General features: G+C 38.9%; 2 protein-coding genes and 1 long non-coding RNA gene across 3 annotated transcripts in view; 1 reads left to right on the forward strand and 2 right to left on the reverse strand.

Moving 5' to 3' along the window:
- The window catches only part of LOC108893629 (uncharacterized), a 26,646-nt gene continuing 6,320 nt past the window's right edge, over positions 1 to 20,326 (forward strand). The window contains exons 1-3 of the long non-coding RNA XR_001962704.2: positions 1 to 252; positions 2,722 to 2,796; positions 10,335 to 10,406. This is a non-coding gene — a long non-coding RNA (uncharacterized LOC108893629). The remainder of the gene's footprint in view (positions 253 to 2,721; positions 2,797 to 10,334; positions 10,407 to 20,326) is intronic.
- Positions 619 to 6,104, reverse strand: inpp5kb (inositol polyphosphate-5-phosphatase Kb). Its single transcript, XM_018691805.2, has 11 exons — positions 5,973 to 6,104; positions 5,740 to 5,848; positions 5,305 to 5,421; positions 4,815 to 4,990; positions 4,611 to 4,722; positions 4,398 to 4,507; positions 3,148 to 3,361; positions 2,869 to 3,006; positions 2,695 to 2,778; positions 2,513 to 2,617; positions 619 to 1,755 (listed from the first exon to the last, which is right to left on the reverse strand). The coding sequence occupies exons 1-11, from the start codon at positions 6,068 to 6,070 to the stop codon at positions 1,687 to 1,689; spliced, it is 1,332 nt and encodes a 443-aa protein (XP_018547321.2). The 5' UTR covers positions 6,071 to 6,104; the 3' UTR covers positions 619 to 1,686.
- pitpnab (phosphatidylinositol transfer protein, alpha b) overlaps positions 12,313 to 20,326 on the reverse strand; it is a 17,812-nt gene continuing 9,798 nt past the window's right edge. Inside the window, exons 5-12 of the mRNA XM_018691807.2 lie at positions 20,186 to 20,193; positions 19,799 to 19,873; positions 19,168 to 19,251; positions 18,957 to 19,034; positions 18,273 to 18,383; positions 17,811 to 17,933; positions 17,403 to 17,485; positions 12,313 to 16,587 (exon numbers count right to left, since the gene is read on the reverse strand). Of these exons, the coding sequence (XP_018547323.1) occupies positions 17,438 to 17,485; positions 17,811 to 17,933; positions 18,273 to 18,383; positions 18,957 to 19,034; positions 19,168 to 19,251; positions 19,799 to 19,873; positions 20,186 to 20,193 (527 nt within the window). The 3' untranslated portion in view covers positions 12,313 to 16,587; positions 17,403 to 17,437. The remainder of the gene's footprint in view (positions 16,588 to 17,402; positions 17,486 to 17,810; positions 17,934 to 18,272; positions 18,384 to 18,956; positions 19,035 to 19,167; positions 19,252 to 19,798; positions 19,874 to 20,185; positions 20,194 to 20,326) is intronic.

Below are 20,326 nucleotides of genomic sequence, written 5' to 3' on the forward strand. Positions count from 1 at the left end.
GTTTCGGTAGGTTTTCCGCGCGATATTTCTACGTAAACTTCAGGTGGTCAAGGACTCAGGAGGTGGCCTAAAATGTTTAAGAAACAGTACCACAGTGTTGCCTATATTTGTTTACATTTTTAAAAACGAAGTACGTCGAATTAGCTATCAACAGTTCCTTTTAGCTATTTACCACTGGATGTGCTGTCAACTACTTTGATACTGAAGAAATATCAACAACCTGATGACTCTCGGGCAAATCATAATTACGAGGTAATTTCTCCTCATCTTTTTATTTGGATGATGCAGTGTCCTTCCGTAAAAAAGAAACAGGTTGTGAATTTGATGAAAACTTCACAGCCAGACGCACTGCTTATACCTAAAATGTGAACATAACAACGGTTATACCTTTAATTGTACCTTTAATTTACATTTACCCAAATGTAACTATGTTTGTAAACAGTGGGACCTTATCATACTTACCGACCGCCTCCATGATAAAATAGATATGCTTTTCTCGAGTGGTTTAAACATTTCCATCAAGAGGCATTTTCTAACACTTTCTTAACGGACAACTGGTATTTCATATATTTCTTTTAGCACAATGAAACAAATAGTCTCAATACACATCTTGCATGCTTATTTTGTTCTGTTGCTGTAATATTATTCATCAGTTAACCAAACATACACAACTTCACGGACATTTTTACACTTTTTTCTTTGACAATAATTTTTTGCATTGGAATAGAAAAAGACTTCCTGTTTTACACTGATGTAAGAAAATACAGCAGAAGATAGTTAGATATCTAAATAATTAACTCAGATCTTTATGATTCAGGTAAATTTGAAATAAAATTATTTTTTGATTCTGTTCATGGCCTAAAAGTCTGCCATGATACACAATAGACTTAAAATACTGCATGTACATGACACATTATTTGTCATAAAGTGACTCAAAACACCTCAGTGTTGAAGCCCACGTCAACATCCACATTTAACATTTGAGGGATTAACGTACATGTTATATTTTAAATTTTTCTCCCATATTTATTGTTATACTCTAAGACACTTGATTCCAATAGCTGGTGCAAATAAATGATAGCAAGAATTTAAAAAACTCATTTAGATGTATCCCTCTGCATTAAGACAGTACAGATAAAGTAAAACAGCCTGTATCATCAGAGAATTTTTTATACAACAGTTCCCTATGATTGGCAGATCTTTCATACACTTGCACAGCTCTCTGCACTTGCACTAATGTAGCTCAAACCAAAACAATAAAAATGTATTTATTACTTGTACTTATTTTCAAATGTTTGACCAAGGCCTGTATTAACCTGTTCTACTTTCAAAAATAGAACTGAAGCATGCCTTTTATTTTAAAAGTAACTGTGTAGTTTGGCATGTTTATTCCTGTGTTTTCTGCTCTGACAGGCAAAAGAAGGCCTGTGGATAAGGTGGTCAGCCACTCATTACAGCGATAAACCTTTCTGTAAAGACTCTGACTTGGAGTGAACTCCTTAGAGGCAAAAAGTCCAGAGCAACAAATTAAAGTTTCCAATCCATGTGTGGTGGCCATTATTTAATGGCTGAGTCAGCTTATCCAGATGATGGAGTTGATCTTGGGGCATTTGAAAGTCTGAATCAGTTCTGAGTGAATTTGCAGGGGAGAGGAAATAGGATGTGGCACTGCAATGAATTTTATTCTTATTTGTTGAGCCCGTTGACGTTCTCAGGAACGAGGCCTTCCATAACAGCACGCCTTGACTCCAGGATCTGTGAGATAAAAACAAAGATGGCATCCTGAAAATGACCAGCACACTGCCACGCACATTTCCTATTAAAAATATACAGTACACTTTGTAGCCACTTTATTAGGTACAACTGCACAACCTATTGCAATTCAATATAATTGCTCTGCCATAAATTCTACCTTTTAAAAACTCAGATGTTTAGTTGACATTATCCAAAATGTCAAAATTCAATTATATTTTTATTACTGAGCTCATAGTTAATCATGGTCATGTACTAAGAGGTGTCTCTATTTTTTTGTCCTTCCCATTTACATCCATAGATTAGAAACACCTCTGAATAAAATGCCGTCCACTACAGCACCAGCACTTGACTTGACCTATGAAAGTAACACCTCTATAAAACAATGCTTCATTAAGAGCCAAAGAATCTTATTTTTGTTGCTGATGACAGTAAACATGTTAGTATGTTCGTGGGTGCAGATATCCCCAGAGAGTTATGCTAGATGCTCTTAGGCTGGACATACCCATTTTTTTTTATTTTGTAGTTTATTGTCTTTTGAAATCACTCATAGAAACTGTTCCTTGTATTATTTGCCAGCACAGATTTCAGTATTAGTCTAGCCCTCTTCTATTTCTGACATTATTCTAACTGTGAATGTCAATGAGTACAGACTGAAGTGTCTTAAAAAGATAACACAATCCTCCTCTAAGTGAGGAAATGATAACAAGCTACTTAAGGATAATAAAGCAAAACCATGATGTGATAGTGGTGCGCTCACCTGGAAGTTGGCACTGAGGCCGATGATGCTTTGCATGTTTGTACTGTAGTAACCCAAAACATACTGTCCACCTAGCAGAGGGATCTCATCCTTATCCACAGATATCTGCAACCAAAACACACGTTGATTGTAAACTGTAAACTGTTTCTAAACCCAATGCAAAAGCCTCATTTTCACTTTACCTGTATGACTTCATTTGTCTCTGGCAGGTCATCCTCTCTAACCCAAGCAAAGGTTTCATAGTCGGATGCACTCTTGAATCCCACCTGCAGGACATCGACCATGTGAGTTCAAATCTGTCTTGTATTATATTTATTTGTAGTCGTCCCCCCCTTCCCCCGGGTCCCTCCCAGTACCTTGTACAAGCCAATCCAGTCCCATGTGGAGGACATGAAGTCCTCTTGCACAGTGTAGTTAAGAAGCGCATCCTGGTCAGCGCTCCATACACCCACAGGAGAGATGTGCACCAGTTGTGTGTCAAAACACTTCCTCAGCTAAAAATAAGAGGAAGATTAGTTTTAACAGTGCAGGAAAAAAAACTTTAAGTGGAAGTGGTGTTAGATGAAAGAACAAACTTATACTGATTAACAGAATTCGGTCAAAGTCCTAGAGTCCAACAATAAGTCTGCTCTTACCTCCAGACTGAAGGTTGCAATGACAGGCTTGTGGTCACTGACCCCGTAGCTCATGTCACTGGTGTATTTATCCTGGCTGACCAGGATTGGATACTCATCTTGTTCATCATGTGTAGAAGTCGATGCCTTCTCATCATCATCCTCTGATGGGAGGGGTTTGGGTTTGATGCGCCAGAGGATCCGATCTGTCCAGGCTGGTTTCCGCTTCTTGCCGCTGAGCAAACCAGCAAGCATTGATTCCACAGGTTGAATTCTCTGTTTTCTAATGCTTATCTGACATGTCACATACTCATTCTTATACAGAAATCGTGGAAACTATGCTATTGAGGAATACAAACCAGACAGACACATACACATGCAGTGCAGAGTTATGCAGTACCTACAGTGTAGCATGCTGTGGAGAAACGATGGAGTGGACAGTACCATCTGACATGGTTTTACAGCTCAAATATACACACACTCACTATAAAAAGCAACACATACATTATGCAGGAACAAACAGTGGGGTGCTGGGTGCTGGTGGGAGCTGTCATGGGTCTAATGAATTTGCAGATCATGCCTGAAATTCATCATGGTCATTAAGTATACTAAACCCCTTTGTGTCATTTACACCAGTGTCTCCAGTTATTTTGGCATTGTAGGTTATATGTATATATAACCCATTATATGTATATAATAGCCATATCAGGGCATATCTATGGAGACACCCACCTTGGCGGGTCTAGCTCCCTGTACCAGGACCCCAACCAGACAGAGAGCAGCCCCCAGGTGAGGGAGGTGAGGAGGAACAGGAGGGTGGTGCTGCAGCGCTGCAGGGGCCTGGGTCTGTACATGGTTAGGGGCAGTGCCACAGTGCTCTTTCTGAGAGAGACACATACATGGCGCTAGTGTCAGGAATGGATATGACTCACTGAGAGAGCTGCTCCCAATTGCATCCATACATCAGGGTACTTTGGCTGCTTTGGCTTCCTGTTCAGTGTGTCTCAGGGGTTATTTATGTTTAATTTCAAGCAAAGATGTGGAGACAAAAGGAAAAGGAAAATAGGAAAAGGAGGAATAGTACAGCAACTAAGAAGTCAGGGAACATGGGAAATGCGACACAAAAAACGTCTTACTTAAAACCAAACCATGTCTTCGGAGAACTGTGCAAAATTTAAATGGAAACAAGAGCACAGATGAACTTTGGCTGCATGTTTGGGGAGGATGTGTCCATGTCAGTGAGTAACACACTTGTCTGAAGCTCATGTTACCTGGTATCATAGGTGTCGGAGTTACGGTCAAACTTGTAGGTGGGTTTAAAATTTAATGGCCCTTCCTCAAATTCCTGCAGGAACTGTTCCTTCTTCTTCATCATGATAAGCTGCAGAAAGATGAAATATGTTCACAAGTGTGCACCATATAGTAGTGTGTGTGTGTGTGTGTGTGTGTGTGTGTGTGTATGTGTGCTCATTTCTGCACAGTACCTGGTCTTTGTTCCACAGTAAATTTAGCCGTCCGCTGGTTATGGACGAGCGGAGGAAGTGCAAGCCATGGTCTGCGATACGGAAGTTCAGGTCGCCAAACCAGAACACCACCCTAAGTGAAAGGGACGGAGCCTCATTTTACCTGCTGTACAACAACTGTCAGTGAATATATTTCAAAGTGCGAATGTGTGTGTGTGCGCTGACTTGTGGTCCAGGATGTGTGGGGTGTCGCTGATGTCAAAGTCTTGCATATCCAGGATGTACTCAAACTCGTCAACGCGCTGCAGAGCGTAGTTCATGTGAGCTGCTAGGTGGCAGTTGAGGAAGCACACCATGTGGCCGTAGAAGGAAAAACGCACGGACACTCCTCCTTTATTACCCTGACACAGATAAACAGAGGAGGAGGAATATAGTAAATGAAGACTAAAGTGGTTTACCAGAGACTCACACAATACATTTAAAGTCTTACAAGTGCTTGCCCCAGTGTACCAGTTTCACCATTGAGTGCCCTTTGTTTGTCACTTCATTCAGTCAAAGCTGTTGTATGTTCCACTAAACAAACACAATGGGCCTTTCATGGCGTCTGTAAACTCTACAGCATCTGATGCCAGTGGGATTCCTGGTGTGCATGATTTGACAGTGTTGTTGTCTGTGAAGCTCAGGGCCAACCGGTGCTCCCACAGTGATTTCCTACCCAGTAGCCGAAGATGCCGGTGCGGGTGTAGGTGGTCTGGATGTTTCTGATGAATGGGAGGTGAAATTGTTTGGCGAAAACCAACAGCAGCAAGCCCTGCATCCTCACTGATGTGACCTAGACACAGATAGAGATGGTGAAAGATTGAGTTACAGATTATGTAAATGCTGTATCATGGACTGTACTCTTGTATTGTATGAGAATATGTACAATATACAGCTACAAACAAGATATGTTGCGTCAGAGATACAACCAAATAGAATGAAATGCTGAAAATGAATATGTATGTTTTACATGTTGTACTTTTTTTCCCTAGCAGTAGCCCTCAGGATACTGTTTTGTGTACCACATGTTTAGCTACATCTCCTCACACGCTCTTATTTACACTAGCCCACACACTACTATTTCTCTTTTCCTCCCTTTGTCTGCTCTTACCTTCACAAATCCTCTTGGTGCCAGTGTGTCCATAAAGATGTGGCTCCAGGAGTCCTCTGCTAACAAGTCCGAGATGAACCTCACAGGGGTGGCGTTCACCTCCTGCAGGCTGACACACACACACACACCAGCAAATGACAAATACTGGAGCACTGTCACCTGTAGTCCTGCCTGTATTGGTCTGGTGTAACAAATTAAATTCATTTCTTCCCCCCTACATTTTTGTTGCTCACCCAATCACATAGAGATCTGTGGGGGGTTGGACATCTAGTTGCAGCAAAGAGGTGACGTCTTCGGGAGGCTCTGCTGTGGCCACGTTCCAGGTCACCATGTGCAACCTTGACAGTAACAGACATTATTTTTCACATTTTTTAATAAATACAGAAGACATTAACAATTTACTTTTTTAACGTCAACATGTTTTCATCTTATATGGATACACGGAAACTGCTAGGAGATGTGAAACTGGAAAGAAACCCAGACATAAATCTAAATTTCAACTTAAGCTCCTGTCTGTTTTTGCCCCTCATGATCATAGCAGTTTAGTTTTTACAACATGGCTTCTACTTTTTGTGCTCTCAATCATTTCGAAGAACTCCAGCACTTCCTCTGTGTGCGCGTACATCTGTGTAAACTTATGTATGCGCGAGTAACCATGTGCATGTGTCGACCTGAATGTATCTGTGGGGAGGTAGTGCCCGCAGAGCTGAAATGCTTCGTCCAGCGAGCGGGACACTTCTTCGCTGGCCTCGTCATCGGAGCTCATGTCGTCTATGCGGGTCAGCAGCTGGGTCAGACGTTGGCGGAGGAGCATCTTGGACCTCGAACCCTGAGATGCCGAGCTGCTCATGCTGTCTGAGCGCGCACGTGGGATGCCTGTCAAGAAGTCCATCTTTGGATCTTAGACTGGAAAAAGGTCTTTCAGCTCTTCTTGTTACTTATCTGTCCTACAGATCAGGGAGGTTATTTAAGATTACTCAAATTAAAAAAATGAAGATGCTGTATTGCAAGGCCAAACAAACAAAATCCAGTGGACCAAATGTTTTTGGCTTTGATTCCTCCTCAGACTTCTGTGGTTGATTTGGTTGCAGCCATTTGATGCGGGAAGCCTCCACTCTGCTGGAAGTAACATGAATTCTTTCCTTGTTAGTAAAAATCTCTCTGCGTGCGCTTCAGGCAGCTTCTGTTTTAGGTTGTCCAAACTGACCAGGATGGAAAAACTCAAAAGCCCGGGGTGAGGTGCATCTGTGTTGGTGTAGTCCCTTTAGTGGCGGAGCCCTGTGTGGTCACGCAGCGATTTGGCAACGACTGACAAAGCTGTGGGGTTGACTCAGGAATGTGGACAAGAGTGAGTCCGATTTGGACTATAATCACTGGCATGTGAACGTGCATGTGTGTTTGTCTTTGAGGGTGCCTATATAGTCACAGGGAGTAGAAGAGGAGGACTAGAGGCTGATCCTCCATCTTTGTGAGTATTGTTCCAAGCAACTTGAGCAACTATTCAGATCCCTAAGAGGTTTACTACCAGCGCTCTCTCCATCAGCTGAGTATACTGAACAATGTATGTAACCCCGCAATCACAGCCATGCATTAGTGAGAGAACATCAGAGCACAATAGCATTAGCTTCTTTTGGCCTCAATCCAGGCTCTCCTCATATAGGTGAAAGGTTATCTTTGTAAACCCAGAGAGAAGTGGGGGGGTTAAATGGAGTTTCCTAATCTCTGACACAAATGTTTTAGTTTTTTTTTTATTATTATCGCAAAAGCTTAAATAACTCAATTATTAATTGAAGCAATCAGCAACAAAGCATTTTGCCTAATACATTAATGGTTTTAAGATTTTAAAACCATGAATGTGGCGAGATAATACTTTCAACTTTAGATGAAAAGTAGCCTCAGAGTAAGTAATCCGTATTGGAAAAAATGTATTTGTAAAAAATGACAAGGATTAGCCTGTACCTCTTTAAATGACTGGCTTTTATCATTTAGAGATGCTGGACTATATTCATTATAGTAAAATTATTTTATCCAGTATGTGTATAGTGTGTTGAGATTAAATTCCTCCGAAATTTTCTAGGGCCAGCTTGCAAATTAAATTTTACCCCACTGGTGCCACTGATAGTCTGACTAAACAGTTTTCACACATTGGATACAGTATCTGATTCTGAAACTATGGGCTGAATCACACAGCAGCTGTATGTTTGACTGAGAGGAACTCATAGCATTAAAAAGCAATTGATTATGTTGCATTATTTTGGGTATTACATCATTAAATACAGTTTTGGATGATACCTTACTGATTAATTTTTGAAAAATGCCTTTATATGACTAAACAATGGCGATTTAATCTTATTTTAATCATATTTTAATTTTAATTAAATTATGGGGGACAGTTCTGTATAAGGAAAAAGAGGGAGGATGGAAACAAGCTTGGAGCACAGAAACTACCAGAAGAAATGACCCTTTAAATAGAAAATGCTAATCTTGGGCAGCCCAGTTCTCCCTGCCACATCATGTAACAGAGTCACATGGAGAGACTTAGGGCACATTCTTTAGCAGGCAGAAGTGTTAAGTGGATAACCGACGGGGGTTCACCGGTCCACTGAGAAATGATGAAAGGGAGACCATTTAAGTTTTATCACAGAGCCTTGCAAAAACTCAGGCAAAGTAGCCACAAAGCTTGGCTGAAACTTAAGAAGGTTGGGCAATTCAGATACTCTATAGGAGGGTTACACCTTCTTTTTCCGGACTCTCTCTGTCTCTTCATACACCATTTTTTGCCTGAAGTCTGTTCTTTCTTTCACAGTTACTCTCATCACCATTTTGTCTTGCTTGCTCCCAGACAATGAGAGAGAAGTAGTTTGAATGGGAAGAAAAAGGTGATAATATCTTACCTGCACTTGTCTCTCCCAGCACTTCGAAATCTTCCAGCACTCATTTCCTCCCCTGTCGGCACACACAAACACACGTATGCCCAAACAAACCGTAAACAAACAGGGAACACACATACTAAGCCCAATAAAAGAGACAAAGCCAAACCTGACAGGGATGCCCCAAAGTCATTTCTGAAATGGCTTTGTAATCATGTCTAATCACGGTTAGCTTCATCCATGTTAAAGTGACAGTGCCCTGAAGGTCACATGTAAAAACAGAAACACTTTACTTTAAAGCCATTTTTAAAACAGATTTTGTAAAAGTCGATCTAAAGGTTGCTCATGTTTAAAACTGATTTAATTTGTATGCACTGTTACAAGGTCAGTATCTGGCTGAGGGGTCATTTATTGGTGAACAACAGGTCTTGCTGAAAATGAGCCCATGTCACATACTATAGGAACACTGCAAGGTATTAATTCAAGTATGTACACAGTGAGCATGTGGTTGGCCTGTCTGCCATTGATGTCCAAAACAGAAAAGCAGTATTTTACAATATACAGGCTAATTATCCCAAAACTGTTTACCATTTGTAATTAATTTGTAACAAGCCAAAGTTTTTGTCATTTGTGAGGACATTGTGTCAACTTTACCTGCATTCACTCATTTTTCTGGCCACTTGGGGGCAGCATAACAAGCTCTAAACACATGGCTAGCATCCTGTTAGCAAACCATTGCAGCTGACACGAGCAACATTAGCATGAAAAATAAATGGCCATAGTCACTCACCTTGTAGCTCTTAGCCATTAAATGCTCCACTGTGTTCACCAGCTAGCTAGTTGCTAACTTTGTCTTGTTGTTTAGTGCTAAGCAGATAACATACAGTTGTGTTTTTTTAGAGCTGCCCCTGAAAGCAAGGTTGAAGAGAACGAACAGGAACGTTGCAGGTTGTAAACCAAAAAACAATGAGCTTTAACATGCTGAAATGATCAATGGAGCCTTAAACCTTACTCACCTAAACACTTTTGCTAAAGTGTTTTAATACTACGTCCAATATAAGGTCCTAATCTTAAAATAAATAACTGACATTATGGTGAAAATTTTTTGGGGGTCCACCAGGTGAAAGGTGAGTTTCCAAAATATGACTGTGTGAAAAGGTCTTTGTCTCCACAATATGATTAGCAGCTCCATATCGACACACAGACTACTTAAGAGGCTTGTTGTTGTAATACCACATTGGCAATGACGACTCGTAAATTATTCCTGGTAGACTTTTCCAAAAAGATATTTTGATATAGTATTTTATGCTTTTCAGAATAATGCAAGCATTCAGCCTCTGTAAGAAAATGTAACCCATTAAGTTCAATATATGTGGTATTTTTCTCAAACTATCCAAATCCATTGATTGAATCCATTGTTAAATACTGTCCTCTTGGACTCTGCGCAACAGTTCAACACTAAAACTATGACTTAAATCTATTCCTGAAAAATATAATAACGAACAGTAATGAAGCAGAATATAGCGAGACATATATTGTTCCTTTTGTGTGAAACAGTTTAATCTTTGTATCAAGAAGAACATTACTCTCTCAAATACAGAAAGTGTGTAATTTGGTTTAATTAATTAATCATTAGTCTCAGTCTTAGAATAGCAGAGTTTTCACCGTCATCCATTCAGTAAACTACCTTTGTCTGTGTGTCTCTCTTGTGGTGTCCGGAAAAAGCTGCAGACCCCGTGTGCACAGATGACAAAGATCTCCAAAGGGGAGTCGAGAGACTGGATCTGCTTTCCTACAGTGAGTCCCGTTGTTTGACTGTTCCTTCTCTTTTTGGTTCTTTGGTCCTCAGCTGTTCCCCTTCAGGGTACAAGGTCCCACACAAAACCTGCTCTGGACTTAAAGCGTAACATCGGATCAAGCTATTATCCCAGGTTGGCTAACAATCCAGTGAGAAAGTATTATCTTATTCATGAATGGACATGTCTGTTTATTGAATGTCACCATGACGCATGGTATTTGTTGCTTTAAAGCCGTCTTTGTATGTTCATAAATAATCCGTCACTTTCTTAACAGTATGGAATGTATAGGGTGCTCTGCTTTACTCTGTACCATTTCAATATAAATACAGTGAAACCTATAATTTCTCCTGAAGAACAATGACTCTGGACTTTAAGGAATAATGAATTTACATTATTCACTTTTCCAAAAGAGAAGTAGTCCATAGTCATGCTCATTTTCCTAACAAACTACCAACACTGACTTGTACACTGTTAAGCACCTTAAGCTCACAGACATATTAGCTCTTCAATTACATTTCCTCTGTTTGAAGTCAGTTACTTACTCAGCATGGAGAACTTAAAGCTTCAGCTGCTGAAGACACTTTCATGGCTTTCATAGTTTTCATTATTATGACTTATTATTTTAACACAATTCATACAAATTTTCATCTTGTGTTTACTTCAAACAACAAAAAGGGCTATCTGGGAAGTCTGCTAATATGTTGGTTTTGTTTCTTAAAAACTTATTTTAATGAGTTGAGTGAATTATCAACAGCTCATTGATTCAGCTCATCATTTCAAGTCAAAGACTTCAAGAAAAAGATCTCACGTTCATCTTTATCATATATTTCAAAATTAGATTTTTAGTTTAGATACTCACAAAAAAAAGAACACATTTACACTTCATGTTTTTGTTGTTTAAGATGATGACAAGTCTAGTCCAGAACTACTTTAAAGTAATCAAAATGATTTTTACTCTTAAGCTAAATAAACCAGACACCCACAAACTGTGTAAAGCCTCATCAACATCTCACAAAATGTGTAGCAGCTCTCTGTCCGGTATCCTCCTCTGCCTCATAATCAGGATTTAAAGTAATCTTTGCTATCCAAAGCCTGATTAATTTTACTCTGCCTACAGTGCCTGTATATGTGTGTGTCTGTGTGTCTGTGTGTGTGTGTGTGTAGTGGATGCTGTCTGTCACAGTCTCTGTTTTGATACAACTACAGGGGGCACTAAAGACAAATGTTCAAATTTTACACTTAGTGGCTTTATCTTTTTATTTGAATCTATATATACTGATATATATTAATTTAACGTATTTGTATTTTGTTAAGCGTCTTTGGTCTTTTCAGTTTATGTTGAATCGCTTCATAAATTCACATATATGAATTAATCACTGAAACCTTTTTGAACTATTTACAAGGCTCTACAGCACAGCCCATCCAAACAAAACTACAACATAGACAGTTAAGTATAGTACAGTGTAGTAATATTTAATGTCCAATATCTGTCTAAGCCTCTTGCATTGCAGTTTATTTTCCCAAATTAGTGAACGTTGGGAAACTAAAGCCACTTGTTGTGACAAGGTGCATAGTTATTTCTTCCACTTTTCCTAAATCCACCAGTAAGTCTTTATTGTTGACCTAATTCTAAACAAAATGTCAAATATGTCTAAGCTTCTCAAAGCTTCTCTAAAAATGGCAACATGATTTCCATTTTTAATTTTCTGATTTTCCCGTGGCTGTTGAAAGCTTACCACATAGGTTTTAATTAAATCTAATGCAACCATGATCACCTGAAAACCTGTATCATCTCTCTCTTCTACACTCTCACAATGGTAATTAAGTAAGGAGATCATTGCTCTTGTGTTACAGTGCATGTGTTATGGTGAAAAAAAGAAAAAACATTCAGATGAAAACTTACATACAGTTGCTTTGCTTCTTTTTATTCATTTCTTTACGTCTCCAATGTACAGTAGTGTTATTGGAAGATAAGATGACAAAAAGGCACAAATTCACAATAAAAGAAAGAAAAAAAACAGGAGACAAGTTAACAGGAGTGAGAGAGAGAGAGAGAAAGAGAGAGAGATTTAACAATTTAAAAACAGTTTGGGACTGTGGAATCATTTGGTTTCATACTCTGATTATAAATTGAGGAATCTAACAACAGATATCTATGAGATTGTCTCTGTTAAACCATGTTCTCTCACAGGTTAATATGGTGTCTCTTCAGGCTCTTAAAATTGATTTACTGTCAGTATCTGTTTTCAAACAGCCTTTTTTTTTAAATATATATTTGTGTAGCTGTAAACTCCAACCCTGCAGCACCCGGTCGAAGCTACTCCTAAATGTGGAATAATCCCCATCACTAACCACGAGAGAACAAAATCTAAACTCACACTGAGGCTCCACTTAGGGCTGACACCACCAGCTAATAACGCGGATCAATGAACTGACCCAAGCTGCCGTTGTATGTTCCTTTTCCATGAGAGAGGCAAGTGTAGTTCAGAGACTGACAACAGAGGTACAACAACATTCAGAACAAAAATATATATTTATACACTGTCCTGCCAATGAGACGTGGTCCCTGTGAGGGAAGAACGTGACAAGGACGGGAAGTAGTGATCAGGGTTTTTGCTTTGCTTTTAATTTTTTTTTCTCCAACTTCAAACCACACAGCAACTCAGCACTCTGCTGCTTTGCTAAAATCTGCAGCAAAATCATCTCTAACAATATGAAAGAATGCATTAATTATGTCTACAGCTGACAGTACTCCTCAAAATGTCTTATCAGCGCTACATTTCAGCAACTACAACTCTACTTATCCTCACATTAATAACTCTGTGAGAGCAACTTGGTCACTGTGGTCTATGTAATGCTGAAGATTTAGCGATGGGAATAAGAGGATCAAGTGTCAAGACGGTGTGCTGTAGGTTTGGCAGGACAGTCTGGTCTATATATATGTGTTCATCTACATTAATTTATTTGCTATTTACAAAGTCAGTACATACAGTACATCCACAAATCTCCATGATTCAGTTGGTAGCCCCATCACAGACAGTGAATGAGATGCTTGATGGACACAGAGAGAGGTGGAGGAGTCAAACATCCGGGACCAGTGTGTTTTCTTTCAAGAGGAAGCAACAGAAAGAGACTCAAAACGATGGGTTTAGAAACTTAGACATGAAAGGGTGTGTCACAAGATGAATAAAAAGGCTGGATAAAAAGAGATTTTTTAAGTTAGAAAGTAAGTTTCACCACAGCAAGTCTGAACTATAATGCTTGAACACTTGCTTTTAAGGTCCAGAGCAGTTTTAAACTGCCTTTTTAAAAGAAATTTGAATTTGAATTTAATGGCTGCTGTGCTTCAGCTCAAAACAGACCACATTCAGTACATGTAGGGGATAATGACTGCACAGGGACACTGCTCAAATATTATTTTGTCAAATGATTTTGTCAATTAAATTTTATGTTTCACTGTGAAACAAACAGACAGCAAGGGCCAACTAGAGTTGTTTTGCTAAAGACTGAGCAAATTTAATTGACACAGTAAAGTGGATCTTCTGATTAATACAGGTACATCTGAATGTCACTGCTAGAAATCTGAGGGAAAATATATGAATTTTGGAAAGTTGATGACAGTGTGTGTAATTCAAGAGGCCCTTGAAGAGATAGTGTTGTGTCATTGCTGCTCCCTAAAAAAGAATCAATGCTGTAAGCAGCTCAGGTGGTTCACTATGACAAATAAATAAATAAATATATAATATCAAAGATATAATGCCACCTATTTGACTTAACTAATTTCCTATTTCTGTACTGTAAGTGCATTTCTTTCAGATTCTTCCCAAGAGCTGTCCTAAAATTTATAAAAAAGTATTGTTGTAGAGAAGCAGCATTTGCGGCTACATTCAGATCACTAAAAAGTTAAAGAAAATACTAAAAACAAGGAAATAAAATTATATAAACATTGGACCAGTACAGACTTTTTATTAAAAACCAGATTTGATACGTTTTTATAAAGTTCTTGCCAATAGAAAGCCCTTCAGTGGAACTGATTTTCATACCGTTTAACATCGAATCAGATTCCACACAAATGTGTTTAATTATGCCTTTTGTAATAATAGAATTTGTGTATATTGTTATATTCATATATTGTTTTTTTTTTTTTTCAAATTAAAAGTAAATATCTTAAATTTACTGGAGATTTGAAAATAATCCCCTTTAATATTAAGTCATTAATGCAAAATTCTGATGGCAGTTTTTTGGTCGTGAGACTCTTTTTCATAATCCAAAAGTATTAACTGTGAGTGACCTGTCTCAGCATTATAGCAATGGCTATTTGATGGTTTCTGTTGCTTTCTCATCTAAGTTTCCACACTGTTAAAATATATGGAGGATGTGAAGTATACAAAGGATGGAAAAGAGGAAAACAAAGGTGACAAAGGAGGCCAAACATCAACAATTGGAAGAGGGATAGTGCCTGTTGTTATCACTCCTCTAGCTCCATTACATGCTCCATTCTTTATCCAGCCAGCATCAGATCTCTTCAAAGACAAGCCACTGTACATCACTCATGTACACTCATGCATATACTGAAAAACCACACTGTCACAAATAACAGTCTTCAGATTCCAGCGGGAGACAACCCGCCTCATCGAAAGACAGACACAATAAAACCAGCATTTAATAAATAATTAACCAACAACTTAAACATCCTTGACTTTCAGCTTGAACTCTGCTTCACTAAAACTGTTGTCACGACAGGAATAAACTATAGAGTAAGATAGATTTGCGATGATAAAGGAAAGACCAACGTGTCATGGTAGTTATTGCTATTGCTGGATAATACCATTTATCCACTGGAGGAATGACAGAATGGGTGACGGGGCAAAAGTTGATGCAGATCGCGTTAAGTTTTACTTTCAAAGGATGTGAAGCCTACAGACAAAAAGACCGTCAGTCACATAAAGAAAAAAGAGACAGTTCTACACTTGTTTATGGCTGTTCTAGTTGTCTACTGTGCATTTTCCATTGTAGAGTTATACAGTTTATCTTCTATCTTTGTAGACTATCACTCCCTCTGTGTATGTATGTGTGTGTGTGCGCATCACTGTATATTTGTATTCAGAGGTGATCTTCTTCAATTACTGCACTTTGAAGCAGTCTGTTTGAACAGCCTGATGAAACTGAGGAGCTAGAAATGTTCTGGTGATGGAAAAATGTAAAAATATGGCTGGAAACCTTGATTACCTATAGACGCTACAGAAACACACACACACACTCACACACACACACACACACACACACACACACACACACACACACACACACACACAAACACACACAAACAGAAGTGCACACACACAAACTCACAAAGCAGCAGAAAAGCCAATGAATGCCTCAACATATTAAGGGAGATACTGGGAAAAAATCCTATCTGGCAGGTCAGGAGAATAACAAAGACAACGTAACACTCTTAGCACAATCGCAACCTTGTAGCTGTGGTTTGTAGATTTGCAAATTGATCTGAACAACAAAAGGAAAAACTGCACGAAGCATGACACAAATGGAGAGAAGGAGGTACTATGACAAATCCAAAAAAAGAAAAAAGAGACAGAAAATTGTAAAGAAAAGAAGAAAAAAAAATCACAGGATTAAAACGTAACACCGGGCAGATACAGCTTGGTCTGGAAAAATAAACATCCACAGACAAACGTACGGACAAAATCATTTAAAAACCCTGTTTATATATATTTATATTTATATATATATATTTCAATACAATTATTCAGCTCCCCGATATACTGTATATTGTATATACATATTGGGATATCTTAAATAGAAATAAATCCTAAATTGCAGAGATAAATGACACTATTCTCTGTAGTTTAGAACAGCTTAGAGACTGAGAGAGAGAAAGAGAGGACTGACTGACAAGATCTATAGTGTTGCTACTGGAGGCCTCAGAGCAGTTAATAAGATGGGGACACTGGATGGAAAAACAAATAGAGATGGCTGGGACTCAAGGGGAAGGTGGAGTGGGGTAGAGGAGATCAGCTGAAAAACTGGGAGTTTACTGGGTCCAGGTCCCTGAAAACCAGATTGTAACGAGGGAGGACGAGTTTGGACCGGCCGGTCAGGTGTTGTATCAGTTGGAACAGAAGGAGGATGTGAATCCGCTGGTGTCTGGGTATTCTGGTCTGAAAGAGATAAAAAGAGATTAGAGCATAAACAAAACTTCTAATGTCTGATATCCTGGCATGTCTCATCAATGTGCTTATTTATTAGACTGCGTTTCTAAAATGCAATCAGACTTAGAGCCAGACTCAAACAGAACTTTTGAATCTGTCATAAGATGTGCTACATTTAAGTTTTTGCTATTGCTACATAGCCAATGTTAGCTTTAACAGCTGTTTAGAACAGTCCAGAAGAAACGTTTAGCAGCTTTGTTCCTTTACTCGCCAAGATCTTAGACAGCAACACCAATGTTATCTCTTATTTTGCTTCTATTCCCATTACTTCTTTTCTTCTACTGAAGTTAGAATGCGAAGTCCTGCATGAGATGATGAAGAAGCAGCGCTGCCCAGAGGGCGTATTCTCCCACACCTTTTCTGTTTTCATTCACTCGCTCTTATCAATCTTCCAGCTGCAGCCTCCTGCCCAGCATCCCACAGCAGACACTGTTAGTGACTAACCAGTGGACTTAGTGGAGCATTTTGCAGTTAAAGAAATGTTTTTTTCTCAAGAGTTATTAGAAACAAAAACAGAGTTTAAAGGAGAGTGAACACTGGATGTATGAATGCTCTCTGTCTGTTCTGCTGCTATAGATTTGGCTATTGAAGAACTGTAACCAAGATACGTACTGAGTGCTACATTTTCCAGATGAGGGTTTTTGGAAGTTGCAATGAGCTTTCTTTGTTGAAAATTTGTCGATTGAGTAATCTATTGGTAAAAACTCAAAATTAATAGATATTTAAAATAATTTGTCTACACACAAACAGTAAGTTCCTCTCACCTGATGAGCAGCAGCATTCACGGTCTGATACAACCTCAGTCCTCTATAGCCACCATCCCTTTCACTGGGTCCTTCACTCTCATCTGACACACAAGAAAAAACAAATTATTCACAGCAATGTGGTAGCTGAGTGGTAAATAACATTCTTGTTCTAATGCAATAAAGTATTATAATGTAAAGAGAATGGTCTATACCTGCTCTATATGACAAGTGCCTCGAAATAACTTCTATTATGATTTGGCGCTACATAAATAAAATTGACTTGACTTGAGTGCTCACAGCCTGTCCTGTTTCAGGGCTCTGAGATTATGATTGAAATGCTTATTTTGACCAGTGTGTTTATATGTAATTGTAAGAAAGCAGATCTTCAGGAATGTGTCTGGATCTGTCCTCAGTGTTTTTGCTTACCTCATCTAGCTCCTTGCGCGTTTCCTCCTCCATGCGACGAATGTCGTCCATGTTCAATTCGATCCACTTGTCGATCCAGCAGAACAGCTGACGGTGGAAATTAGTGAACAAACGCTTCTCTTGCTGAGGACAAGAAAAGAGAGATAAAGTCTTATGTTTAATTCCATACTGCTTTACTCCATTTATCCACTAGAGGCTAGTACAGCACATATACACTGTATATGTACACTTTTCCACTATTAACTCAAGCTGTGAGGATGTGAGTTATTGTATGTATTGCGTGCATGCCCAGGTCTTAACACACATGCAGCCAAAATACTGCCCATGAAGAGAAATAAATAATAATACATTTGTTGTTAATAATCCCCGCCCAGCAGCTGACCTTGACCTGTGGCTACCTGGATGTCATGATGATCATAGTGACAAGCTGGTATGAAACCAGAGTCCAAACTGTAAACAAACCTTTTGAATGAAGTTCTCCACTTTATTTTGCAGGCCCCACCACTTGAATTTGACAGTAACCAGTTTGTAGGCACACATGTGTGGGCAGTCTGTCCTGTTAGGAAGGTCCTTCTGTAAATGCACACATACACATACAGGGCATTTTTAAATTCTTAACATAGCTACGAAATATATATATATATACAAGCTCAATATTTTCCTTTCTTATTTTTAATGAGGTACATTCAGGGCCGAATGTATTTGGACTTGCGTCCTCTCTGGTCTCCCAATAGATTCTGACTGGACATCAACAACAAAAGGATTTTTTTTTTTTTCATGCTTTATATTGTCTGTAAATGAAATTTTCCTTACTTCCTTACTACACTACTGGTCATTACATTGGTAGGGAAATATTTAAATCTAAAAAAATAATAATAATAATACAATATCCACAAACTGCTAGTGGATGTTTGTAGTTTTGTTTAATTTGCTGAACCTCATAAATTCACAAAAATACCTCTGGTCCTGGTTACATTATGATAAAGTGTTTTAACACTGGCTAAACATCATTGTTGCTAAGCAACATGTATTGGTGCAATCATGCTTTTTATTTGCACATCAGTAATTAACAGTAATATCAGTGGAAGTCTATATTTCAGTGGCTTCACACATGTCTCCACCAACATTTAAAACAAAATACTGTACCTTCCAGTCTGGTCCTAGAGGCCCTCGTCCTGTCTTCACTGACTTGAACCTGCAAGGGTCCTCTTCTGGCTTATAGTCCTGGAGAGACACACACACATGAAAAAAAAAAAAAAAAATCCAGAATGAACACCATGGATAAGATGACACAAGATGTTAAGAGATCTAGTTTCTGTAATCATTTCAGTATGGATCTTAAGCTAAACATATTCACCTTTGGCTCCACTTGGCCTCTGTCCGCAATATCAATATAGACTACGTCCACCTTTTTCCAGGTTTCTGCATCCAAGCCGTGTACCTGAAGCAGAACCACAGAGCACAGCTAGATACAAACACAACTCTCTGCAGGCAGCACACATACAACACAGACGAAAAACACAAGGCTCAGGGTAAAAATGTTTTTTGAAAGTGGTGCAAGCGAAAATGTTGGAAATTATACTTGGGCAATACATTTCTCTGGTAATCTGTGGAGTTTTTTTTTGTAGCCTTGCGTGTTCACTTTTTTTTTTTCATGATTATATTCATATTTATCTATATAAGGGAGCACCATCCCAGGGGTTGTTTCTGGACAAGAATTCATGGAGCAGTTTTTGATTAGAAGACAAGTAAACAGAGTGAAGCAGTGAGAAATGTTGGTACTACACAGCCAGCAGTGGAGGAAATGGGCGATAAACAAAATCCACCCATACCAAGTATGGTGCGACTTAAAATAAAGCATTAGTATTGTAAAGTGAGCGTTTCTCTGCCATGTGCATTGTTTAAAGTCATCCCAGAAATCCTTATTCCGCTTGTGCACACATACGCACTGTGCACCTCCTCTGCTAATTACAGTCTTTAGTAATTACATTTTCTTGGTGTCCCATGTCAGGTTTGTGCCATGTCTCAATCTTGATCAGGAAGTTATCTTTCATATACTCGTTCTGCAGAGAAAAGAGAAATGATCCTGAGTGATGTGGGACAGGAAGTCCACAGAACGACATGTATGCAAATGAAAAACTACAAAATACACAGGTCAGTCTGTTGTTCTCATACGCACATACCAACACACACCCACAGGCACATACAAAGTAACTGTGTCTGACTATCCCTGCTGCCGCTGTGTTACTGAAATAGATCAAATTTCTTTCTCAACTTTCAGGTTAATTTGCCACCTCTATGGGCATCAAAGTTTGGTGTGTCCTCTGTGTGGACAAACATGAAATTAATACACACAAAAGAAAGAAAATACTTACAGTGATAACTGCAGGGCCATTGGACAAAGCATAGGAACAAACAGAGAGAAATAAAGAATAATGCAGTTAAGGGCCGTATGAGAAATGTAATAACATTTACAGTGTTTGAAAATGTACAGAGGTAAAGGGGAGCTGATGATC

The sequence above is a fragment of the Lates calcarifer genome, linkage group LG20 (assembly GCF_001640805.2).
Source record: "Lates calcarifer isolate ASB-BC8 linkage group LG20, TLL_Latcal_v3, whole genome shotgun sequence".
In the NCBI taxonomy this organism is placed as follows: domain Eukaryota; kingdom Metazoa; phylum Chordata; class Actinopteri; family Centropomidae; genus Lates; species Lates calcarifer.

What these genes read in the sequence shown, in the direction of transcription:
- inpp5kb (XM_018691805.2), bottom strand. Translation starts at nt 6,070, where the DNA reads ATGGTGACCTGGAACGTGGCCACAGCAGAGCCTCCCGAAGACGTCACC. An exon ending in ACAGATCTCTATGTGATTGG is followed by an intron (nt 5,849 to 5,972) that starts GTGAGCAACAAA and finishes TGTGTGTGTCAG; the next exon opens with CCTGCAGGAGGTGAACGCCA. An exon ending in TCCGACACCTATGATACCAG is followed by an intron (nt 3,362 to 4,397) that starts GTAACATGAGCT and finishes TGGTTTGCTCAG; the next exon opens with CGGCAAGAAGCGGAAACCAG.